The sequence below is a fragment of the Danio aesculapii genome, chromosome 21 (genome assembly GCF_903798145.1).
Source record: "Danio aesculapii chromosome 21, fDanAes4.1, whole genome shotgun sequence".
NCBI lineage: Eukaryota > Metazoa > Chordata > Actinopteri > Cypriniformes > Danionidae > Danio > Danio aesculapii.
The window spans coordinates 19,229,138-19,249,894 of record NC_079455.1 but is presented as its reverse complement, the minus strand read 5'-3'; the positions used below and the strand labels follow the sequence as shown (position 1 = coordinate 19,249,894).

The following is a 20,757-nucleotide window of genomic DNA, read 5'->3' as shown; positions in this document are numbered from 1 at the left end:
TTTGCTCTTTGCAATTTTAAGTTATTCACAGCATTGTGTAAAATAATAAATACACCCTTATTTACAACAAACCTAAACTTCCTTTGGGTAGAGCTGTGCACAACTGAAAACAATATTGCAGTACTGTACATATTGGAGCTGAACCTACAACACACATAGATCTGTAAATCATTCATGAAATTGTTCAATTCAGTAGACATTTTCAGGAAAAAAAAGATTTAAATTTTTAAACAAAAATTTTTTAACAGATTTTGACAACTAGTTCAACATTTTTGTATGTAATGACTCAAGTAATGAAATGAGGACTCTTAGTTTTTATATGGAATGACTATTCAGCATTTAATTTTGACTGACATGACATGAGCAAATGAAAATGTTCAAAAACAGCAGAGAGTTCTATGAAAGCAATTGATGCATGTCCAAAAGCATTCGCAATTTGTTTGAAGGAATGAGAAACAGCTATGATGTGCACAAATGACTAATTGTTTTGAGAAATGCATTAACTGTTGTGCAAATGTAAATAGTGTTGAGAGAAATGTACCAAAGCCACTGAGAAAAACTGTAAATGTAGGGATGTCTAACTTCCCTGTAGTTTTCAAATGGCTGTGAAAATAGTTTATGGTGCTGTCTTGAGCATTTTCAGGAAGTTTTTTTGCATTGAAAAAGAATAAACTGTCATAATGAAAACATGACAAAACCATTTGACTGTCTTATTCATAAACAATAGTGTCAGGACTTTTCATGATGACACTGACACATTCATTGACATCAATACTTGCTTTTGAGGAATGAGCTATACATTTTGAGCAAGTGACACGCTTTTGCAGGTTATCAATTAGGTTTTGCAGTTTGTACTAATTGTTTAGAGAAATGCATTAACTGTTCTGCAAATGTAAATAGTGTTGAGAGAAATGTATCCAAGTGACTGAGAAAAACTGTAAGTAGAAGAAATCAGGCTTTACTTTTCTGTTTCATTGATTGTATTTAATTAGCAATAAAATCATTGTGGGCCGGTTCGCAATGGCAATACTCCACTATTTAGAGCAGAGATGTCCAATAGGGCTCACCATCCCATATGAAAAGTGAAGGAGAATGATGAGAAGGGTTGGGGCAAATGTCTTTAACAGAGATTGTACTTTCTAATTTAACATAACTTTTTATTTATTTATTTTTTTATTGCTACTAATAAATAATCTACAAAAATGAAATTAAATGTTTCAATTAAGTGTTGTAAATGAATCAGATTTTTAAAAATATAAATGCTGTCGCTCAACATATATAGGGCAATGCAGAAGACAACCGGCAAACAAATCAAGGCAAAAAGCAGGTGTAGTTTTAGTGTAACTCCATTCATTTTTTTTACTGTAATAAGTTCACCATAAAATTTAAATAGTTTAATAAAAATGTAGTTAATATAAAGCAATGTTTTCTATTAATTTCTAAATCATTCAATCATTTTCTTTTTGGCTTAGTCCCTTTATTCATCAGGGGTCGCCACAGCAGAATGAACCGCCAACTTATCCAGCATATGTTTTACACAGCGTATGCCCTTCCAGCTGTAACCCATTACTGGGAAACACCCACACACTTCTAAACACACACATACACTACTAACAATGTAGCTTACCCAATTCACCTATACCACATGTTTTTTGGCTTGTGGGGGAAACCAGAGCACCTGGAGGAAACCCACGCCAACACGAGGAGAACATGCAAACTCCACACAGAAATGCCAACTGACCCAGCCGCCGTGCTGCTCTAATTTCTTAATATTAAATAAATGAGGAAATCACCCATGGCAACTTTAATGTAATAGAGTTTGGTATATTTCGACCCACCACCCTCAATCAAAATTGCTTGTTGGCCCTTCATAAATAAGTTTTGGCAAGGAAGGGCCCCAAAATTATTCTGTTTATAGGGCCCCTAAATGTAAAGGGCTGGCCCTGATAACAGTGTACTCTGGAGGTGTGTTCTGATGTAAACAATTTTTGCTGTTTGCACTGTAATCTGTTTACAGATCATCTCATCGTGATACAGAAAGGAAAAGACAGCACTGCAAAGAAAAAAAACAGAAAACAAAATTAAAAACTTGAACATGTATAGGACAATCTCAAGTCAAAGTTCATCTGGGAGCACTTGTTCAATTCAGGACAGATTTAGAAAACAAAATCTGATGGAAACGTTTAGGAAATATCATTATATCAAAATATTATGACAGCTTGTTCAGCATGCATAGTAAAAGCTTATGCTATGAAGTGATACGTAATTGTTGTGGGGGTGAGACTAGTCAAACAGAGACCATTACAATACATTTTAATCAACATGACATAAGCAATCGATAATGTAGGAAACATCAGAGAATTGCATGGATGTACCAAAGCATTTGCAACTTGCTCAAAGGAATTAGAAACAATAATGTAAAGATTGAACATGTAGTTTTAATTTCTTCAGTTCTGATCTGAGAAATGTACCAAAGCGACTGAGAAAAACTGTAATAATGCCGTCCACAATAAGGAATCAGTCTCTCTTCATTCTTTCTCCCCCACTGAATGTTTCAGACAGCAGCCTTTTCATTTCTCAGGAGGAAACTAGGGGGCAGATTTGCAACAATGTGAATGTAACATGAGAATGGACGCAGAGAGAGCCTGGAATGATGTAAAGGTGTGTATGGCAAGCCATTTTTACATTTCATCTAAACTGTACTCGCAACTATTTTATGCTTATTTTAGATGCTGTTTTTCTAGTACTTATCCAGTTATTTTTAACTCATACTATTTTTGATAGATACTTCTTATGTAGATACACAAGTAGATGCTTTTAGATAATAGTACTTATTAAATAAACTATACTAATTCATTAGATAATGTTTATTATTTATTAGATGTATTAATTGATTACATGCTGTTACTTATTAGGACTTATTAAAGTATGAAGTGCTTTTAAATGTGCATTTCTTCATTCACAGTCTTCATCCACCCAAAAGGAAATTGTATTTACACTTTTTCTGTACTTATATAGTGCTATGTATCTGTGTGTGCAATGTATTTTCCCCTTCAGGGTTTGTCTAGGGTTCACAGCATGTTTCAATGTCACTGATAAGGGGTCAGATCAGAACAGTTTGGCCATTTATTATTATTTTTATTTGCAAGATTTGAGGAGAAACTGAAATATGAGGTGACATCAAAAAAATTGATTGATTATTTGTGCTGGAAGTGACAAACCTAATACTTTGAATCTCGTAAATGTGGAGTTTTGTTTTGGAGCACACGTTATAATAGATAACCTTATTAATACTAATGTCTAAAAAGCAAACTTTCATTTTGATTTCATGAGGACTTTAAACAGCCACGAGTACTAATTCAAGATAGTACACATTTATTAGACAGAATGAGTACTAGTACCATTTAACCCTCTACTGCACGGTGTCACCATATGGCAACATGATACTTATGACTTATGTTCATTTTCCTGCCACCAACATTATTATTTTTTTTTGTTGTTGTTGGAAAGAGAAGACGTTAGTGTAGCCAATGATGTGCTTTGGTTAAGTCACATGACATGCTGTGTTTTTCTGTAGCGCAATTTCTGACAGACTAGCGTTATAGTTGCTGAACGCAAATGTAAACGTCAATAAAATGTTAATGAAATATTTGGGAAATATAGGAATAATGTATAAAATTTATTTTTCATTTATTTTTATTTATTTATTATTATTATTATTATTATTATTATTATTATTATATAGTTATTAAATTTATATATAAGTGTTTTCTGTCTACTTCAATTATGCACAATCCACACTCCAGATCAGTAGGTGGCGGTAATGCTTTTCGTTGGTTTGCCAAACCGCCATAAAACACTAGAAAAAGAAGAAGTAAACGTCAATAAAAACAAAGGATCAAATTATGTCAGATCCACAAAAAAAAAAAAAAAAATACAAATTTAAATCAAATACGTTTTTTGTAAATCGAGCAACTGTGTGTGTTACCAAAAGGCAACAATGTGCAGTAGTGGAACGTGCAGTATTGCAATGGGTTAGCTAGCTAGAAAGGTCAGCTGTGATCTTTTAAGTTGTAACAATATCAACATGAATGCTAGTAAAATAATGTTGATTAGTTGTATGATAATGACATTTGCATTATGGATAAAGTCTCGTTTTAATGGCAATAAGACTTTTGAATAGATATGAATACAGGGAACAGTGTATTAGCGAGCACCACCATGTTCTGTGGTGAATGAAAGAAGAAAAGGACAGAACTGGCTCTACTTGTAGGATTTAGTGACCATTAGAAAGATGCAGACTGGACATTTGATAAAGACAATTCAGGTAAGTTAGCTCAGAGACAGATAAGACAGGCGTAGTATAGTATGTAGTATAATATATATAACATTGTTAGCTAGTAGCTACATTATTCTGATGCATCTGGATATACTAGACTTCTTATTTATTTGTTATAATATTTACTGGAGAAAATATTTATATTGACTGTATGTTGTATACATGTTAATGCAATATTAGGTTTATTGTTAATAATATTCAGCAAAAAAGCATGGAATAATTTAAAGCTGTTGGAATATGAGATGTTGAAAAGTATGTATAAGGTGTAAATTATAAGTTCTGTGTTAAAGCTTATAATACTGCAACACCAATTAAATCATGTCAAACAACAAACTTATTAATTATAAGGAACGTTTTAAATTAGAAATTTACATCCATTGTTGGACGATGTTGCCTTATGGCAACATATCATAAAGTACCTTTAAAAATACAATTTTTTTACAGCACTTCAAGTTAAGCCATTTTAAGAGAAGTAAAACAGTCAAATATTTTTTTTTAAATAGATTTTTAAAAATGCTTGCAGTAGAGGGTAAAATGTTAGATTTTTTTAACTGAACTCTAGCCATTCAGACTAGTCGTAAGTGTAACACGGGGAGTGACAGAAACAACTGAGGTAGGATCCACATGCAGGTTTATTCGTTGTCAGAGAAGCAATGGTCAACACAGGTGCAAAAAGATGTATATAGGCAGTCCAGAATCGTAAACAGTCACAGGCGAGAGGTCGGAAGGCAGGGCGGCAGACAAGGATAACTAAATAAACAAGGCTAGGGTAAATACACAGAGAAACAAGACAAAGGGAAACGCGTTGTAATGTCACTATACAGTTTAACAAGACTCGGCAAAGGCATGGAGTGTGTGTGATGTATAAATAGTGTGTGTAATCAGTCTTGGAGTTGCAACAGCTGTGGGAGTCTAATCAAATGGAAATGGGGAAGCATGTGTGTGTGTGTGAACAGAGTGCATGTGTGAATATGTAGTCCATGAATGGCGGATTTGTAGTCCATGTGTGAGAGAACCAGCGATCTGGGAGTATGATCGCTGGTGATCGTGACAGAGCCCCCCCTCTAAGAGTGGCTTCCAGACACTCCTAAAACTGATCAGGCGGGAGGTGGAGCGGAGGCGGAAGAGGGGGAGGGATGGAGGGCCAGGACCATGTAGAGGAGGAGGACCTGGAGCATGGAGCTGAGGAGGGCCTGGAGCATGGAGCTGAAGTGGCCCTGGATCATGGAGCTGCGGAGGGCCTGGAGAGTGGAGCTGCGGAGGGCCTGGAGCGTGGAGCTGAGGAAGGCCTGGAGCGTGGAGCTGAGGAAGGCCTGGAGCGTGGAGCTGAGGAAGGCCTGGAGCATGGAGCTGAGGAAGGCCTGGAGCATGGAGCTGAGGAAGGCCTGGAGCATGGAGCTGAGGAAGGCCTGGAGCATGGAGCTGAGGAAGGCCTGGAGAGTGAAGCTGAGGAGGGCCTGGAGAGTGGAGCTGCGGAGGGCCTGGAGAGTGGAGCTGCGGAGGGCCTGGAGAGTGGAGCTGAGGAAGGCCTGGAGCGTGGAGCTGCGGAGGGCCTGGAGCGTGGAGCTGCGGAGGGCCTGGAGCGTGGAGCTGCGGAGGGCCTGGAGCTGCGGAGGGCCTGGAGCTGCGGAGGGCCTGGAGCGTGGAGCTGCGGAGGGCCTGGAGCGTGGAGCTGCGGAGGGCCTGGAGCGTGGAGCTGCGGAGGGCCTGGAGCGTGGAGCTGCGGAGGGCCTGGAGCGTGGAGCTGCGGAGGGCCTGGAGCGTGGAGCTGCGGAGGGCCTGGAGCGTGGAGCTGCGGAGGGCCTGGAGCGTGGAGCTGCGGAGGGCCTGGAGCGTGGAGCTGCGGAGGGCCTGGGGCGTGGAGCTGCGGAGGGCCTGGGGCGTGGAGCTGCGGAGGGCCTGGGGCGTGGAGCTGCGGAGGGCCTGGGGCGTGGAGCTGCGGAGGGCCTGGGGCGTGGAGCTGCGGAGGGCCTGGGGCGTGGAGCTGCGGAGGGCCTGGGGCGTGGAGCTGCGGAGGGCCTGGGGCGTGGAGCTGCGGAGGGCCTGGGGCTGCGGAGGGCCTGGGGCGTGGAGCTGCGGAGGGCCTGGGGCATGGAGCTGCGGAGGGCCTGGGGCATGGAGCTGCGGAGGATCTGGAGAGTGGAGCTGCGGAGGGCCTGGGGAGTGGAGCTGCGGAGGGCCTGGGGAGTGGAGCTGCGGAGGGCCTGGGGCATGGAGCTGCGGAGGGTCTGGAGAGTGGAGCTCTGGAGGGCCTGGAGCAAGGAGCTGCAGTGGCCCTGGATCATGGAGCTGTAGAGAGCCTGGACCCTTGCTTTCAGCAGACTTCGGTGGGTCATATGAACCTGGTGGCCATTCAGGAAGCTTAGGCGGCGGCCATTCAGGAAGTGCAGGCGACGGCCATTCAGAAAGCTCAGGCGGCGTCCATTCAGGAAGCGCAAGCGGCGGTGGCAACCATTCAGGAAACTCAGGCGTCAGCGACCATTCATGGAGCTCAGGCGGCGGCCATTCAGGAAGCGCAGGCGGCGGCCATTCAGAAAGCTCAGGCGGTGGCGGCGGCGGCCATTCAGAAAGCTCAGGCGGTGGCGGCGGCGGCCATTCAGAAAGCTCAGGCGGAGGCGGCGGCGGCCATTCAGGAAGCTCAGGCGGCGGCGGCCATTCAGGAAGCTCAGGCGGCGGCGGCCATTCAGGAAGCTCAGGCGGCGGCGGCCATTCAGGAAGCTCAGGCGGAGGCGGCGGCGGCCATTCAGAAAGCTCAGGCGGCGGCGGCCATTCAGGAAGCTCAGGCGGCGGCCATTCAGGAAGCTCAGGCGGCGGGGGCCATTCAGGAAGCTCAGGCGGCGGCGGCGGCCATTCAGGAAGCTCAGGCGGTGGCGGCCATTCAGAGAGCTCAGGCGTCGGCGGCCATTCAGGGAGCTCAGGCGTCGGCAGCCATTCAGGGAGCTCAGGCGTCGGCGACCATTCAGAGAGCTCAGGCGGCGGCCATTCAGGGAGCTCAGGCGGCGGCGGCCATTCAGGAAGCTCAGGCGGCAGCGGCCATTCAGGAAGCTCAGGCGACGGCCATTCAGGAAGCTCAGGCGACGGCCATTCAGGAAGCTCAGGCGGCAGCGGCCATTCAAGAAGTTCAGGCGGCGGTGGCAGCCATTCAGGAAACTCAGGCGGCGGTGGCAGCCATTCAAGAAGCTCAGGCGGTGGTGGCAGCTGTGGCTCTGGTAGTTCTGGCGGCAGTGGCTCTGGCAGCTCTGGCAGTACTGGCAGCAGTGGCTCTGGCGGCGGCAGTGACTCTGGCAGCGGTTCTGGCAGTGACTGAGGATCTGGCAGCTCTGGAGGATCTGGCAGCTCTGGCAGTGACTGAGGATCTGGCAGCTCTGGAGGATCTGGCAGCTCTGGAAGATCTGGCGCTCTGGAGGATCTGGCAGCTCTGGCGGTAGTGGCTCAGGTAGTGGCTCTGGCAGTAGTGGCTCTGGCGATGGTCTTTCAGGAACTATGGCAGGAACAAAGGCAGGAACAGACTCGGAACAGGAAACCATCTTGTGAGCCGGAGAACTGGAAGCAGCCATCTTGTGAGCTGGAGGACTAGAAGCGGCCATCTTGTGAGTTGGAGGACTAGAAGCGGCCATCTTGTGAGCAGGAGACAGGAGTATGGGTGTTGCCAGCATTAATGTGTCCGTGGGATGTACAGCAAGCCCTGTTGTCTTCTGGTCCTGCTGTACATTGCCCCCTCCCAAAAAATATTTAGGGGTCTCCTCCACTTCGCCCACGGTGAAGGGGGACCCACTCATTTGTAGTGCCAGTTCGATATACTTTTCAATTGTCCATTGGGGTTCGCACAGTGGCATGGCTGAATAAAGTGGCTCAGATAATCCGCCATGGAAGAATATCTTTAAGCATACATCATTCAATTTGGTTAAATGAGCCAGATTAATAAAGTCTTGCACATATTCTTCAATTGACCGGTCTCCCTGACGCAGGCACATGATTTTAATCCCCGCTGGATCCATGTTGGGTGGCCGAGTCTTCTGTAACACGGGGAGTGACAGAAACAACTGAGGTAGGATCCACGTGCAGGTTTATTCGTTGTCAGAGAAGCAATGGTCAACACAGGTGCAAACAGATGTATATAGGCAGTCCAGAATCGTAAACAGTCACAGGCGAGAGGTCGGAAGGCAGGGCGGCAGACAAGGATAACTAAATAAACAAGGCTAGGGTAAATACACAGAGAAACAAGACAAAGGGAAACGCGTTGTAATGTCACTATACAGTTTAACAAGACTCGGCAAAGGCATGGAGTGTGTGTGATGTATAAATAGTGTGTGTAATCAGTCTTGGAGTTGCAACAGCTGTGGGAGTCTAATCAAATGGAAATGGGGAAGCATGTGTGTGTGTGTGAACAGAGTGCATGTGTGAATATGTAGTCCATGAATGGCGGATTTGTAGTCCATGTGTGAGAGAACCAGCGATCTGGGAGTATGATCGCTGGTGATCGTGACAGTAAGACTCGTTAATAGTAATAATTACAAAATATATGACTAATAAATAAGTTCTAGTTCCTATGGTAGCGCACAGGGCACAAAGTAACGCGGGGTGAAATGTAACACAGAGATTTAAGGCATTTGCTTAGGGTTAACCATGGCATGCTTCCAAAGTTTTCACAACAGTGTCGACAGACGTCTTCCTACTAATTACTAAAAAAGATTGAGAAAATTTGGATGAGAAACACATGAGAAACCATTTTTGAACATAAAAGCATTGTTTATTTATTTATTTTTTTTAAATCAGTGGAAGTATATAAGTAAAATCATATAGTGCTTTGATTACCGTCTTCTGGGCTAAAAGATGGAGTGTTACAACTACCCCTCTGTCTGTTACAACTTGCCCCACAGGTGAGGTAATTAGTAAAATTTTTACTTTTGGCACTTTTGATTTGTGCAATGCTGCACAGAAACCTATAGGTCCGGCGATCATACTTACAGTGCTCATATAGGAGAGGCTTGTGTGTTGTTGGTAGAAAAAATAGGTTCGTCTAACCCCATTACTTTGTTCATTATTTGGCCAAACCAAAAAGTGTTACTTTTGTGCCCCACGCTCCTCTAATACTTTAATCTAATCATTTAAATCCACTTGTTAAGTGTAATGTCACGCAAAGCAACTTCTGGGTCCAAGCGCTCTATCAAACTAATTGGGGAGACTCAACAAATGGCAATAATAAACGTTTACAAAGCGATGTAATACTTTCAAAAATCACGACCACAATATATATGCCCATGCCTAATATATCCGATGACCTGAAAGTGATTGATTTTTTATAAATTGTTAATATTGGTGTGATCCAGCAAGTCCAGAGACTGTTGTGTACACCATCATTTTGTACAAATTTCACTTTAATGTGTAATATGACTACAAAGTGGTCATAAACGGATATTTTCTCAATTCAAATATTAGCTGCTTGGACCCGGAAACTGTATTTCATACGTCAAAACCTAACAAGCGGATAGGTAGTCACTACCAAAACAATTAGTCAGAAGTTCATAGCAACTAGCTACAAGACATTATTACAATTACCACAAGTATTCAATGAATAAGTACTGTGCTAGTGTCTAATTAATTACCATATCTAAAGATTAAGCACTAGCAACACTTTAATAAGGACTAATTTAAGGAGTAAGCACTTTAATAAGGACTAATATGTAACAAAGCAGAAATACCTAAAGAATAAGCGCTAGTGGTTGTTATATATTTTTTGTATTTCATAGAAAAGATATTTTAAATATCTTTAAATAAATAAATAAATAAATAAGCACTGGTATATCATGAAGACAGATACTGGCGTGTGTTTCAGAGACTGAATGTTAATACAGTCTGCCATAGTGGGGTATAAGATCTTCACCAAAGTGGGAGAAACCACTGAGTCAAAATGGAGCATCAGTGCAAGACAAAGAGGCTGAGACTGCAGCAGTTCCCATGGTAACAGAGAAGAGAGGGAAGGCTCACTTATTCAGCAGCTTCAGCAACATCACCGCCTACAAACAAAATGCATGTTCAATCCTATCAAATGTATTCTTTCAATTCTTGACAATCTGAATCCATCTTGTGAGATTTTAGCTCTTAAAACGCTGGTTTTCTTCAATACATTTCCCTCCCCCTACGTTCCTCCTTTGCCGTCATAAACATGGTATGATCCACCGCGCAGAATAAATCAATTCCAGTAGCGCCCCCTCCCCCTTCTCGGCACATTCCACTCGCTGCAGAGGGGGGTTATGTGTGCACCGAGAGACTGGTGTTCATTGTAGCAGAATTGCAGTGCACTGGACTGTACAGAACTGGGTAGCATCCACGCTGTGTATGAGGGTGCGGTCCGGCTACACTGAAAGCAACAACACAGACAGATAGAGAAAGAGAGAGAGGGAGAGAAGGGATAAGAAAGAAGAGGAGGGAGAGATATCACCACAAGTGGAATACAGCAAGGGTAAGAAATGGAATAAAAAGGGATTTTAAAAGGCCCAGAATCATAAAATAGACGAATACAGCTCTCTGGGCTTTTTTTAAATGCCTCTTGCTCTCCATTTTCCCTTTATTCATCTTGATGTTCATTTATTTGATATGTATTGCTTTATTATTAAGATGATCTGTTTAATTTCATTGCAATTGTATTGATATTCATATTTCTATTTACGGATTTAGCCTTACTGATGATAATAGAGATCTGTGAAGCTGTGATTGTCATTTGTGTATCTGGCCTAGTTTTTTTTCTCTCCCTTTTTGCTGGCTGCAACACGTGATTTTAATGTCTATAGATGCCTAAATGTTGACATTGATTGAGATTATATATATTAAAAAAATTACAGATTTTTTCATTCAGATATTATGGTATATTCTGTGTAGTGCTGATTGGATGAACATATTTTATATGTTAAAAATGGGGCCGGCATGCTCCAATACATTGCTGAAATCTTATTCAAGTTCATTAATGCTGCTAATATGTGGTGTATATTGATATTCGTATGATTACGAATGATTCCAAATCTATATATGCGATGATTTCCGACAATCATCATCTGGAAATGAAGGGTTCCAGCAAGGTGAAATGCGTTACTATCAGATCATTGCAATCTAAGTTGAGGTTTTGGTTTTCTAGGGCAGCAGCTTTTAGCAAAGCTGTAGTAAATGATACCAAGAAGGGAGGAAAGACAGGAAGTAAAGCATAGGGTTTGAGAGTCCTGGACCACAGGAAGATGCTTCCATTAAAGACTGTGCATTACAAACAGAATCAGGAGCACTTTACAGATGCATAATATGCATTAGTTAACTTTAACTTAATTATTTATTTATTATATGTACACACAATAGATGATGATTGATAGGGTATTGTGATAACCAAAAAGATATAGTTTTGAAAATCATTCCTGTTTTAAAATAGCACATTACAGCTATTACAATAATGAACTACTTCCATATGGAAGGCAATCTGGGCAAAAAATTAAGAAATATAACACGCACATGGACAGTTTGTCCAATATAAAGTGCCAATTTTTCATTTCTTTAGTAGTTGGGCACAGTTTCTACAGAAGGGGATATACATTGATGCTCTTAAATGATTAATCGTGATTATCGCATACAAAATAAAAGTTGCGTTTTGCGTGTACTGTGTTGAACTGCACGATATTGGAATAATCTGATATTGCAATATTTTATTTTTCTGCTATATATTGCCATATGAATACAATTTCATCAGATGGCTTGAATATTCAGATGGCTTGAATATTTGATTTAATTTGGAGTGAAATCATTAATTTAGACTGATCAGGATAATTTTGTAGCAGAGTGAATCAAATTTAAAAATTCAATCATAAATAAGGTAGAGCAAAGATAAAAGTTTAGTAAGCAGTGCTGGTTTGGTTTTCTGGAGAGTCAAACAGTAGTCAGATATTCAGGTGCAATAATTGAATAATCAAATGTAATGTAAAATAACACTGTACAATCTTTATTGCTGATAAACTATAATCCTGACTGTGACTATTGAGAATGGACACATTGCGATATCAATGCTGAAGCGATATATTGTGCAGCCCTAGTACTGTGCATATTTATTAGTATTATTTATTACACACATCCATGTAAATTTGTATTTCCGTAAATATTTAGAAAGTATATATATATATATAAGTATATGTATAGTTGAAGTCAGAATTATTAGCCCCCCTGTTTATTTTTTTCCCCAATTTCTGTTTAACGGAGAGCAGATTTTTTTTCAACCCATTTCTAATCATAATAGTTTTAATAACTCATTTCTAATAATTGATTTATTTTATCTTTGTCATGATGACAGTAAATAAAATTTTACTAGATATTTTTAAGACACTTCTATACAGCTTAAAGTGACATTTACAGGCTTAACTAGGTTAATAAGGTTAACTGGGCAGGTTAGAGTAGTTAGGCAAGTTATTGTATAACGATGGTTTGTTCTGGTTAAATGGTTAAAAAATATAGCTCAATGGGGCTAATAATTTTGGCCTTAAAATGGCTTTTAAAAAATTAAAAACAAATAAGACTTTCTATAGACAAAAAACATTATCAGACATACTGTGAAATTTTCCTTTCTCTGTTAAACATCATTTGGGAAATATTTAAAAAAGAAAAAAAATTCAAAGGGGGGCTAATAATTCTGACTTCAACTGTGTGTGTGTGTGTGTGTGTGTATATATATATATATATATATATATATATATATATATATATATATATATATATAGACATATATATAGTTGAGAAGCATAGTAATCATAGCACCTTTTAAAAAATAAAAAATAAATTTATTGCAAAAACACATCAGAAATGTACATTTTGTAATAAGACAATATCCATGACTCTTATCATTCGAATCTTGACCCATCATGAATAATTATAATAAAAATAATATAATTAAATTCATTAAATCATAAATAAATAAACAAAATAAAAAGATAAGGACATAGAATACAAAATTATTTTACTAAAAGGCAGATTTTTGTCCAGAGTCTAACAGACAAGAAACTTAAAGGTTCCCAGATAATCAAAATAAAGAATCTCAGATCTGATAAAACAGAAATGGTTTGTTCTTCAAAGCTGTGGAGAAAGCCTCAATTGTGATAAAGCTACAGGCTGCACAAAGCACCATGTTTAAAGATATATGTGCTACAGTACCACTTTAAACGGTTACCCTGTGATTACGAGCTAAATATCCACTTTTTGTACTATTTAGCACCTTTTTAGACTTTTTATCTTTATCTCCAACCCCAAGTAGTTGCTGTTCTGCTATTGGCTGGAGCAGCCTAAAGGTGAACCCAGAGATGAAAATAAATACTTGTGGCAGGAGTCGAGGCAAGAGAGAAAAACAGCCAATCAAAGTCAGAATATCTGCCGAGGTTTTCAATCATCCAGTGTTTTCAAAAATAAATGTTTGCACCTTGACACAGTTTAATCTCCACTTGTTCCAGTTCTAATTGAGTTGCTGTCTTCTGATATTTTGAGGATTTGTAAAGATATTTTGAAGAATGTTCCTGTATGTAATAACTTTAATCACATTTTTGTCCTAATATGGAAGTCAATGGTTAGTAACATTCTTCAAAGTATCTTCTTTTGTGTTAAACAGAAGAACGTAAAAAAATGAAACCACTGATTAAAATGGCAAAGAGAATTATTTTTATGGTTAGGAGAAGGCCATGATGGACAGAGTATAGTGGGCAAATTTGGCCAGGATGCCGGAGTTATAGCCTTACTCTTTTTCGAAAGACATCCTAAGATTTTTAACGACCACAAAGAGTCAGGACCTCTGCTTAATGTCTCATTCGAAAGACAGTATAGAGTCCCCTTCACTATACTGGGGCGTTAGGAACCACACAGGCCATAGGGTGAGCTCCTCCTGCTGGTCTCACTAACATCACTTCCGGCAGCAAACTAGCTTTCCTATGTGGTCTCCCATCCAGGTGATGACCAGGTACAATCCTGCTTAGCTTCATGTGAGAGTTGCAAAGAGCTAGCTGCTGGCTGTACTAGCTGTCAGCTGTATTGTTGGTACTGTATGTATTGGTTTTAGGCCTGTGGACTTGAAAAAGTTGAATTGCGCATATCTGAAGTGATTACGCGATCACAATGTGAATCATTAGCACATTATCTGCTATATCTATCCAAATTATAGCTAAAATAAATAACTGAAAGGATTTGGTGGAAAATTGTTTACATTCTGTAGTATATCAAGGAGGAGGAGCAACAGTTTGTAACACATTTATCATGATATAATTATCATCTTTTGTTTTTATAAGACAAAATGAACGCAGATTTGGACTAACTTGTTTGTGGTTGAGCAAATTATTATTTTTTTTACTTTTAAAAAATAAAATCACTTTAACTAACATTAAACTAACATTAATGTCACCTTATTGTAACGTTTTACCATATTATACTGGTAGAATCAGAATAGGGCAGCAAAAATACCACAATTATAAAAGAATATCCCTCATTTCATATCTTATATTTGAATTTTCCATTGACCTCTGTGTATTTTTGTGGGCAGGATGAAAGGAGACACCCCTGTGAACAGCACCATGAGCGTCGGTCAGGCCAGGAAGCTGGTGGAGCAGCTGAAGATTGAAGCCAGTTTTTGTCGAATCAAGGTGAGCGTTTCAGTGCAAAAACAGGCAGAAAATGTGGCAAGCAAAAAATCAGATTAGCTGTAATCCTGCTCGCCTATAAATACCTGTATGTCTTATAATACCAGCCTGTACGTAGCAGACTAATTTGTATCAGATGTGATCAAAGATCTGGAATCAGGTTAATAGGTATGACCTAATTCTACAATCCCTCTGGTAAACTGTGTCCTACAAGTACAATCTGAGGCATTCAACAGCCTTTAAGCATCGACCTCAACCTCTCATTTCTCATACAATTAAAGCCATGTTATATACCAGACATGAAGGTGAAAGTAGTCAAATATATAGTTATTCATTTTCAAAATGTAAATAAAGATTTTAAGCCCTTTTATCTCAGGAACTGGCCAATAATATGTCTTCTTTCAGATTAGAGGTAAGAACATATGATACTCAGTAATTTGTGTGGAGATTTAAATTACAGTACATAAGCGCTGGCATGGCATTGGAAAACTCAGATGGCTGGTACACCTAATCAAAGTAGACAAAAAATTATATTTTAAATTATGAATATATTTCTAAAAATATATATTATAACGTCAAAAAAAATACTCTGTGAAGACTGTGTCAAAATGTATATGTCGTGTTATGCTTTGTTTGGGCTGATATGTATTAAGAACATCAAGAACTGCTTTAAATAAGTATGCAATCTACTATAGTTTACTAATGTTTGATCAATCAGGAAACCAAAATGTGTCCATAAAAATGTGGGTGTGCACAGTTTAAGCATATTTAATATTGTTTGGTGTTTACTTGAACCATTTACTCTGGTTAATTTAGACCTTTTTTATTGTAATTTTTTGTCTATGCTTTTTATTAATATTGTGAAATGGTGATATTTAGTTAGTTTGAGGAACTGAGGTCCATCCCGTTTGACCAAACTTCACACATTTTAAAATAGCTGGCTTTGTCACTGTTTTAAAGTGACTATTTTCTCAGAAAAACCAAAGAAAATGAGTTGTTTCCTCCTACGTTGGGCCTGAAATCTCCTCTTCAGTGGAACTTACATACACTGAAAATGACAGTTTCCTGTACAGTTCATTTCATTTCGAAAATATGAAGACTCGATAAAAAAATACACACAAAAATGTTACTTTGATTAACAATTCAACTATAAATGACAGCTATGTTCGACAAGTGTGATCATAACAGACATTCAGATCTCTATTTTACATTGCAGACAACGAGAGAGAGAGTGGGACAGAGAGAGAGAGAGAGAGAGAGAGAGAGCACTTGTCATGTATAGTTATAAAAAAGCTTTGTCTTTATTTATTCATTCATTCATTCATTCATTCATTCATTTTTTTTTGGCTTAATCCCTTTATTAATCAGGGGTTGCCCCAGCGGAATGAATCGCCAACATATCTAGCATATGTTTTACGGAGCGAAGGCCGTTTCAGCTGCAACCCATCACTGGGAAACACCCATACACTCTCCATCTTCATTTAGTTATTATTTATTTGCAAAAAGTCAATTTATCACACACAACTGGCATAAAATAACAGCTTCAATATAAACACTGATATCTCGGATAGTGATCAAATTAGAAGAAATCACTCTTTGAAAGTAACTTTAGACTTCGAGTAGATTGTAATTACAATCTTTTGCCAGTAGATGGCAACAGATGACTGTTAAATGTTATTGAATCAGTTGCTGTGACTGAAATCAACTTTGGAATGCTCAATTCATCATAGACTTGGGACATACTAATTTGGGACATCCTAATTCAATTTTCTAACACAATTTAGGATGCATATGTGAAGTTGGGCACACAAACACACTTCCAAATTCTATATAATATTACCATAATATTATATATACTATATTACTAACTAATAATGCCTTGGAAAAACAATTATGAGTAAATTTATGAATCAAAGTGTTATTTTTTAATACTGCTACAATTCACAATTTGTCAGAACCTACAGGAAACACTTATATATGTTATTATTATGTATATATATATATATATATATATATATATATATATATATATATATATATATATATATATATATATATATATATATATATATATATATATTATTGAATTACTGAATTATTAGCCCCCCTGTTTATTTTTTTTCCCAATTCTTTTCCAATACATTTCTCATTTCTAATCATAATAGTTTTAATAACTCATTTCTACTTACTGATTTATTTTATCTTTGCCATGTTGACAGTAAATAATATTTTACTAGATATTTTTAAAGACACTTCTTCAGCATAAAGTGACATTTAAAGGCTTAATTGGTTAACTAGGCATGTTAGAGTAATTAGGCAAGTTATTGTATAATGATGGTTTGTTATCGAAAAAATAGCTTACAGGAGGTAATAATTTTGACCTATATATATATAAATATACAGTGCATCCAGATACTATTCATAGTGCTTCACTCTTTCCACATTTTTTTTGTTACAGCCTTATTCCAGAGAGGATTAAATTAATTTATTTCCTCAAAATTCTACACACAATACCCCATTATGACAATGTGAAAAAAGACTGTTGTTTTTGAAATTTGTTAAAAATAAAAATTATGAAAAATCACATCAGTCTTCACAGCTTTTGCCGTGAACCTCTAAATTGAGCTCAGGTTCATTCTGTTTCTACTGATCATTCTTGAGATGTTTCAGCAGCTTAATTGAAATTCACCTGTGGTAAATTCAGTTGATTGGACATGATTTGAAAAGGCACACACCTGTCTATATAAGGTCCCAGGGTTAATAGTGCATGTCAAAGCACAAACCAAGCATGCAATCTACCAATGTGGCCTGTATGGTAGAGCGGCCAGACGGAAGCTAGTCACCGCCTGGAATTTGCCAAAAGGCATCTGAAGGACTCTCAGACCATAAGAAACTAAATTCTCTGATATGATGAGACTAAAATTGAACTCTTTGGAGTGAATGCCAGGCGTTACGTTTGGAGAAAGCCAGGTACCACCAGGCTAATACCATCCCTACAGTGAAGCATGATGGTGGCAGCATCATGCTGTGGGGATGTTTTTCAGCAGCAGGAACTGGAAGATTAGTCAGGATAGAGGGAAAGATGAATGCAGCAACGTACAAAGACATCCTGAGTGAAAACCTGCTTCAGAGCGCTCTTGACCTCGGACTGGGGCGACGGTTCATCTTCCAGCAGGACAATGACCCAAAGCACACTGCAAAAATATCAATGGAGTGGCTTCACAACAACTCGGTCAATGTCCTTGAGTGGCCCAGCCAGAGCCCAGACCTAAATCCTATTGAACATCTCTAGAGAGATCTGAAAATGGCTGTACACCGTCGCTTCCCATCTAACCTGATAGAACTTGAGAGGTACTGCAAAGAGGAATGGGCAAACATTCCCAAAGACAGGTGTGCCAAGCTTGTGGCATCATATTCAAAAAGACTTGAGGCTGTAATTGCTGCCAAAGGTGCATCAACAAAGTATTGAGCAAAGGCTGTGAATACCTCTGTACATGCGAGTTTCAAAAAAATCTTTTTCATGACTGGGGTATTGTGGGTAGAATTTTGAGGAAAAAATGAATTTAATCCATTTTGGAATAAGGCTGTAACATAAAAAAATGTGGAAAAAGTCAAGCGCTATGAATACTTTCCGGATGCACTGTACTAAATAAAACTTATAATAATACTCTAATATGTCAAAACTTTGCTATTTCCGTTCTAATGTATATAAATTTGTGCACTTTTTATTGGAAAAATGACTAATTTCCATGCTTAAACCTAACAAATGTCTTCTCAAGTGATTAATCAGTTGTAATTTTATCTCTTTCTTGATGTCTTTTTTCAATGTGTCCTGTATCTTCAGGTCTCTAAGGCAGCAGCGGACTTGATGGCCTACTGTGATGCCCACGCATGCGAGGATCCTCTCATCACCCCTGTGCCCACTTCAGAAAACCCCTTCAGGGAGAAAAAGTTCTTCTGTGCTCTGCTCTGAGCAGCGCGCAGGACCCCAGGATTAGTCTCATTTAGATGATAACGATTTGTGTACGCACATTACACAACACGACACAACACTCGACGAGACACCACACAGACAAATCAATCCCAAATTAAACTCCAGTAAACACAGAAGTGGTCCTAAATTTCAGAAATTGACAGCGTAGAGGCCAGAGATTTCTATATTTATGTTTGTGAGGATATTTTAATTCTGTAGGGTTTTTTTTGGTGATCGATGTTCCTTCTTATTAAGGGGACAGATTAACATCATAAATGTGCAAAAGGATTGGATTAATATGACACACTGATAAACACACATATGCAAGCACACAGTTTTTTAATCAAGCAAAAGGAAATAGGTGTGGGTCTGGATATCTTAAAGTTTATTATATTCGAGACATTGGTTACGTTCTTCTCATAGTATACTATGGCAATTTACGGTATTCTGTATGTATATTTTGATTTGTTTTTTTAATGTTTTGTTTGAGGTGGTTATGTACGCTGGTAGAAAATGTCTGGTTAAATGTTAGAGCTTTTCCAGTTTAGATCATGCTGAGACTGGTGATACCTATTGTTCACACAAATACCGCCAGTACATAGCACTCCTAATAGGATTTGTAAACTGAAATTTGTGTCATGAAAAGGTTTAATTTTTATGACCACTTAAGTAAGTGGTGTCTAGTCTCTAAGCGTTTGAAATTAGCTTACAAAAAACAACCATTGAAGAAAAATGTCAGAAAATTGTGGTCTCAAGTAATGGATTAAACACTGCAGACAGAATTTAATGAAGGAATGAATAAAGATTTTAAACAACAGATTTGTTTGAGCTGTTTTTGAGATGGAGGAGCATTGTTTTGGTTTGTTTTTTTTACTTTGCAATGGAATAAGCCAGGGGTCTCCATACTCGGTCATGGAGGATAGGTGTCCTGGAGAGTTTAGCTCCAACCCTAATCAAACACACCTGAACCAGTTTAAGCCCTTTAACTGCGGTCACACTGGACTTTCTCCCCATAGACTTCTATTCATACGCACGCGAATGCGTCAGACCGGAAATGCAAGGTCATGCGTAGGGCCAGACGAAATCTGCGGACAATTTTTGCTATTTCTGCTGAGAATTTCTGATAAAAATCTGCGGATATATGCTGAATTATTTTGGGAGTTTCATAACTAAAACCTTAACATGTGAAATAAAAATATTATCTTTTTAACTTTTATTTAATGTTTACAATGCAAATCCAATTAAATGCACTTTATTTGGTAAACAAAGCAAGTCTCTCATATATCTCTACTAAAAGACTGAAAATTACACACTGCATTGTACATAAATCAGATGAACATTTTCATATTAGTCAATAATATTACTGTAATTATTATTTTTTCCCTTTTTGGCTTTATTAGACAGGACAGTAATGAGACAGAAAGCAAAATTTGAGAGAGAGAGGGGGTAGGGTTGGGAAATGTCCTTGAGACGGGATTCGAACTCAGAATGCTCTGACGTGCTACTGCACCATATGTCAGCAAGCTAACCACAAGGCTATTGCGCCGACTGTAATAATTCTAAAAAACGGAATAAATATAGATTTACACACATTTACTCAAGTTAATAAACAGAATTAATGATGGGCTAAAAATCAAAACAATGGGCTAAGGATCAAAACAAGACCTCTCTGGACAGAAACTTAAAACATGGAGCAATCGCTCGCTTTTTTTAATGTCTAATAATCTTGTTTTATTCCGCCCCTTTTCGCATCTCTGAACGACAGAATTTCGCATTATCAAACACTAGTGTGACCGCAGCTT

General features: G+C 38.9%; 1 protein-coding gene across 1 annotated transcript; it reads left to right on the top strand.

Annotated features, from left to right (window-relative positions):
• Window positions 1-10,615: 10,615 nt before the first annotated feature.
• gng3 (guanine nucleotide binding protein (G protein), gamma 3) lies at window positions 10,616-19,772 on the top strand. The gene is made up of 3 exons (XM_056446225.1): window positions 10,616-10,802; window positions 14,886-14,985; window positions 18,827-19,772. The coding sequence occupies exons 2-3, from the start codon at window positions 14,887-14,889 to the stop codon at window positions 18,953-18,955; spliced, it is 228 nt and encodes a 75-aa protein (XP_056302200.1). The 5' UTR covers window positions 10,616-10,802; window position 14,886; the 3' UTR covers window positions 18,956-19,772.
• The last annotated feature ends 985 nt before the right edge of the window (window positions 19,773-20,757 follow it).